Genomic DNA, 6,000 nt, shown 5'->3' with positions numbered 1-6,000 from the left:
CGGCGGTTACATTGGTGCATGGTGCGAACGACTCATGGAAGGTATGGCGTCACATTTTCCGTGATATCACATGGTGATCATGTGTGACGAGTCTTACTTGACAACTTAGTGTCTGATTGAACTGAGGGGCTATCTTTTGCATTGGTTGTGACCTCTGTGATAGACATTGTTATGTTTAAGTGTGAATGTCGTTTTGCATAGGTTTACATGATTAAAAATTGTGATGACCCACATCACATGTGTAAATTAAGACAGTAAACAGATATTACCAAACTGTTAATAGAAACGTTTTTGGTTGGCAATTTTCCTTTATTTCATACAGATTGTACTGAAGGTTCCTCAACGGATCATTACAGAGACTCTACAGAGTCGGATATGTTTCACATCCGTCCCAGCAATGCTCCTAGGGCCTTTAAGGTTGTTTGCAAAATGCCTCAGGGACGTACAATGCTACTAAATCGAAACTTTGAAAGTGCCTACGTCAGCTTTTCCCGTCCATGGGAAGACTACAAGAATGGATTTGGAGACTTCAATATAAACGGTATGGGCAGTTATGTGGAGTTATTGTATTTGAAACAAATAAAATGGACAAGCTTCCCCATAGAAATATGGAAAGTAATTCCGATGAACCAATTAGGTGTACCAGCCCGAGGAAATCTGGGATAGAAGTAGTCTTCAGCAGTCCATGCTTGTCGTAAGAAGCGACTGACGGCATCGAGTGATCTGACTCGTAATAGTTGCCACATGGCATTTTATCCCAGTTGTGTAGATGTTGCTCATGATGTTGATCACTGGGTTGTCTGTTTAGGCTGTATTATTTACAGATCGCCGCCATATTGTTCGAATATTGCTGCGTGTCACCTTTAACGACAAACAAGGTGTAGTAGATGTAATTTCATGATCGTAAGGCCCGTAAATTTACATAACATGAGTACATGCTGTTGTACGTGCTGCAGTTAACGTGTTGCAATGTGTATGTTTCAGGTAACTTTTGGGCGGGTCTGGAGATGCTGCATTACATGACGACCAACCGCAAGCACACCATGAAGATATGGGCGATATTTGAAGAAGATGGACAGCCCATAAAGAGAGGACATCGATACATGGGTTTTAAGGTACTCGTACATTTCTATACAAATGTATGAAAGGGCAGCCATTCCTTCAATATTTAGTTTCACAACCTGCATGATTACTGCGAATTTGCTTAAAACTGACACAATTTGATATACTTGCATACCCCTTATAACGTCCCAATATCTGGATGTATGATGAAGTTTCCGGAACCGGAAAACATGAGCTTGCCTTTAACAGCAACAGACTAAGAATTCTTAGGGCTACGAACGTTTCGAGAATAAGGGCCCTGTATAAATAGCCTTCAGCTCACTGTTATTCATTAAACTGCTACACTGAGTCTAATAAACCCCAGGAGAAGGTCGCGTCAGTTAACATGTGTGCAACCTTTGACCGTCCAATCAAATGCGAAAAGGGTGAGCGGAACCGATCAGAAGACGACTACCGTCTAGGGTTACAAAATTGTCCGGTCACTGACACTGATCTCTCAACAAACGAAAATCCTCATAAAACACAGATATTTGAAATGCAGTATGTACCCTTGGGTATTCCCGATGACATGGTTACCATTAGCTATCAATTCAGCAAGCTGGCGTACCTGAATACTGACAAAAACACGCTATTTTCAGCGACTGTTTTCATCACTGTTGTGGCCTGCTTCATGTGCATCACACGGAAGGGATCGTACAGAAGCATTCGTGTTATTCCGGGGAAAGCCGAACAGCGACCCGAGCCCCTCTCGAAAGATTTCATATCCGAACTACTTCCAACAGGAACGATAACTCTATGCTCGTTATATTCTAGGCTACACAACACCAAATGTTTTCCCATAGACTTCTACATGCAGTAACCTTATATATTTTTTTTAAATATCCAGGTTATCAACATCCAAGCCATGTACATAGGGTGCAGTCTGGCCTTTACACTACAATAAAACACAAATTCTGTTCAACTTGTCCGGCGACTTTTGCCAGCACCTCAACCCTCCATTCCGCACCAAATGTCACCTAGTTGAAAATATCGGTGCACACATGAGTATAAGACATGGTGATAAAAATGACAGCACTGAATACTTAAAATTGTGGTCAGTTTTAATTACTGAGTGGGTGTGCTTTTAAAACACATAAACATCTTACACTATTTCATCCAATCACAGCTGTCACAGGCCTCTGTCCGGTCCTCGCTCGGGGAGCATGAGGCGTTGGTGTAGTGTAGACGTAGTGGAACCTCTAATAGTACTTAATATCACTGGAGTGTATTGCTGTTTTTGTTTTTGCTTATTCATTTTAAAGAATAAACCTCCATGATACATCTGAAAAAGGAGAGACACATATTTGTTAAAGAATTTTTCTAACGTATAATTTTTATCAGATGTTCACTGCATATTAATTTCCTATTGTATTAGGGTGAATTAAAGGACAACTGGGAATTGTTTTATTGAATATGAAAGTGACATTTATTATATAAAAAAACAAGCTACATTAATTCCCAAAGCAGAAACTTCAATATGACTTTAAAATAGTTCTCAAACTGAACATTCGTGTAACCTTGCTGTAATACCCTAAGTGGAATGTCACCTCAATTCGCTGAAAAATATGTGAATGACCAAAACAAGTCAGACTAAAATATTCCTAGAGATAAATATATGTCCAGTGTTATAGGTTACAGATTACTTCTACTTCTGTGATATTCTAGTTATTTTACCGACTTTGATGGCGGGTTTTATGATATGTACATATTCCTCATAATCAAGTTTGTTCTCGTCACGATATGGCTGAAAAAAATTCGATGTGACGTTAAATCATGTAACTCACTCACTCTACAGATGTAACAGTATTGTTTTGAAACGCCTAGCGATCTAAAATTACATTTCCTAAAAGTGTTTGAAGCGCACCTACAATCTCCACAATAAGCCGGCAACATCGTCAGAACATAACGGTTGAACAAGTGAGAGCCGTTATTTCAGCGAACTTACGTGCGGTTTTTTTTAATCTCTCGCATGATTTTTATTAACAGCTTCATATTAGACAGTATAATTCTATTAACTACGTTCTTAGTTCTGTAAATATGACGGTATATATTTAAACCAAAACATAATGCCATAAACGATTTAAGTAGTCGGGATTATTTTTATCAAAGCACCGCATCTTCTCATTGGTTTGTGGTATTGTCGCACATAACAGGCATCGAGTAGGGTACGAGTCTTCTTGGAGGTTACGGAACGGGGCGAATGGTGACGAATGGTACAGAAAATAGCATTCGGAATCGTTCGGGTACAAACATTTTCGAGGTAAAAGTTCCAAATGTCAACTTTCGCGTTTTGGTAAGCTGTGTTCTGACTGGTCAATTCAAGCGGGTAGCTGACGCGACCTTCTTCTACGGTTTGTCAGACACAGTATAAGTAAGCAGTGTAACGAATAATACTGAGCCTGAGTTTACTTACTGGAGCAACGTCCCAGAATAGTTTCCGCTCTGCGGAGTTACCGTCCTTGGCCACCTTAGGATGCTACGATTCCTGTTAACCCTGATTATTTTTTTATTTTGTCACAAAGGATGACATAAATCCTCAGGTATTCTTCTACCTGTGGTTAAAGTGAATTATAGATATTACACCACTCACAAAATCAGTTTACGTATACGCTTGCAAGAGAGAAAACAAAATTCCAGTGGGTGTCAACCATGCACTGAATGAAAGGATTGTTCAGATGACGTAACGTAGTCAAGTACTGACGTCATGAACAATAGCTGACGGTTAACACCTCTTTGTATTTGCTTTCTTTATTCTCTTTACTGAAAAGTCAATGGGTAATATGTAGAGTAAGCTACCGGAAACTACTAAAACAGCTTAATCGTGACTGAATGTTGTATTTCCGGATCTTCACTATTGTTCCGGGATCAACACAATCAGTTCAAAAAGAAGGCATAATCCGTAAATCCAGATAGCTGGTGATTAGTCACAAAACACGTGCAACGCTTTCTTGGCGCACGGCTATGTATTTTACTCAATGATTGTTTTAGGCGTTGAGGTACCATTGTGGTTAGAGCGTTTGTTCGTGTCGCGGAAGACCCATGTTCGATCCTCCCAGTCGTTGTGGGTTTTTTTGTTTTGTTATTTTTATCGAAATAACTGTATTTTTCACAACAAACTTTTACAGCAGTGGTTTTAGAATGTTCCAAACAAAAGTTAAATTGCTGTATGATCTGAGAGCGATAATTCATAACTTATCTAATCCTTTTTTGTTAATGCAATTTTCATTCTACAACAGTGAATAGTATGCATGTAATCTTGAAGTTTATGCAATATCCACGTGTTGTAAGCATATTGTGTACTGTGCATATAGGAATGTTGACATGCATATCAGCAGGTAATATTGTGGAGATAAAAATCTTGTGGAATCATCTTCGGAAATTCGGGGCGGTAGGGTAGTCTAGTGGTTAAAGTATTGGCTGGTTATCCGAATTCGATTCTCCACATGGTTACATGAAGCCCATTTTTGGTGTCACCCGCCGCTCACTCGTCGGGGATTCACACCCGGCGCTATATGAGAAAAATGTCACGGTTACATGACTGTCCAAATTCAAATTTCAGTTACAGCTGTGTTATCGAGTATATTGTCAAGAATGTGTGTTTACAGGTGGGCAGTGAGTCTAACGGTTACAACTTTACGTTTGCATCGTCTGGATTGCCCACCGCCGACGCTTTGGAATCCCCTGATGGGATGTCACCGTATCTGGGAGCTAGGTTTTCCACTTACGATGTCGACAACGACAAGGACAGCGGTGACAACTGCGCAAATATCCACCAGTCTGGGTGGTGGTTCACCACATGTGCCGGCTACAATCCCACAGGGCAGCCACAACCTCCATCAGTTCAGTACAAGACGTCGGACCCCACTCAGCTGTCCTGGCCTCACACACTGAACTACAGTCCATCGCATTTAACTCTATTCGTGATAGCAAAACATCTAATTTGCATTATCATCCAATAACCGACTTCAACGGAAACATTTCGTGTAAATGTTTCAGAAAACGTTTGGTGAGGTCTGGAAATGATGTAGTGCGTGACAAACAACCTTTGTTTGAAATTCGCCATGCACTTCTTACAAATCCCTTTTAAAGCAAAAGAGCAGACAATCGTAAACAGACGAATGTTTACTTCCAGGTGAGCAGTGAGCAACATGGTTGTAGCTTCATGTTTTCCGCCACTGTACCGACCCTTATTAATCAAGCAGCTGACGGCCTCTCTGCGGTTATGGGAGCTGGATTTTCCACTTACGATGTTGGCAACGACACCGACAGCGGTGACAACTATGCAAATATCCACCAGTCTGGGTGGTGGTTCACCACATGTGCCGGCTACAATCCCACAGGGCAGCCACAACCTCCATCAGTTCAGTACAAGACGTCGGACCCCACTCAACTGTCCTGGCCTCACACACTGAACTACAGTCCATCGCATTTAACTCTATTCGTGATAGCAAAACATGCGGACGAAAGCTGAAATATCGTATGATCGGAACAGTTTTTCAGTATCGTGTTTGTCGCTCATGTCCCCTTTTACGAGGTTGTTCAGACGCTTTGACTGGCTGACTGCAAGTTCGGGCATCACGACAACGGGGAATATAGATCGGCCCTTCATTTGCAGGAATCAGAAAATTCACAGAACGGTCTGCTGAATCATTGGCATTAAACGTAAGCAACCATTACAAAGCAACAGACACGTGTCTTTTAACCAGTAACTGTCGGATGTATTAATTTGTTTGCCGATGTGATAATTGTACCCGGGGATTTTATTAAATTATTGACTCGTGCCCCAGAACCAGGTGCCTGCCGTTGGATGGACAGAACACGGGAAGCCACTTCCGTGTCACTTAAATGAGATGGAAAAAAGCATCAGTGTTGAAACTACTGCTGCTTCTCACATGACCA

The 6,000-nt window shown here is 41.1% G+C and overlaps 1 protein-coding gene across 1 annotated transcript; it reads left to right on the top strand.

Annotated features, from left to right (window-relative positions):
* Nucleotides 1-429: 429 nt before the first annotated feature.
* LOC137283965 (fibrinogen gamma chain-like) lies at nucleotides 430-5,572 on the top strand. The gene is made up of 4 exons (XM_067815633.1): nucleotides 430-541; nucleotides 985-1,115; nucleotides 4,707-5,021; nucleotides 5,234-5,572. Exons 1-4 carry the CDS (start codon nucleotides 430-432, stop codon nucleotides 5,570-5,572), a joined length of 897 nt encoding a protein of 298 aa, XP_067671734.1.
* Nucleotides 5,573-6,000: the final 428 nt, after the last annotated feature.

The sequence above is a fragment of the Haliotis asinina genome, chromosome 5 (genome assembly GCF_037392515.1).
Source record: "Haliotis asinina isolate JCU_RB_2024 chromosome 5, JCU_Hal_asi_v2, whole genome shotgun sequence".
In the NCBI taxonomy this organism is placed as follows: domain Eukaryota; kingdom Metazoa; phylum Mollusca; class Gastropoda; order Lepetellida; family Haliotidae; genus Haliotis; species Haliotis asinina.
This window is presented reverse-complemented; position numbering and strand designations above follow the sequence as displayed.

Coding starts and splice junctions, on each gene's coding strand:
- LOC137283965 (XM_067815633.1), top strand. CDS start 430: ATGCCTCAGGGACGTACAATGCTACTAAATCGAAACTTTGAAAGTGCC. Junction 542..984: donor TGGAGACTTCAATATAAACG/GTATGGGCAGTT, acceptor TGTATGTTTCAG/GTAACTTTTGGGCGGGTCTG. Junction 5,022..5,233: donor CATCGCATTTAACTCTATTC/GTGATAGCAAAA, acceptor GTTTACTTCCAG/GTGAGCAGTGAGCAACATGG.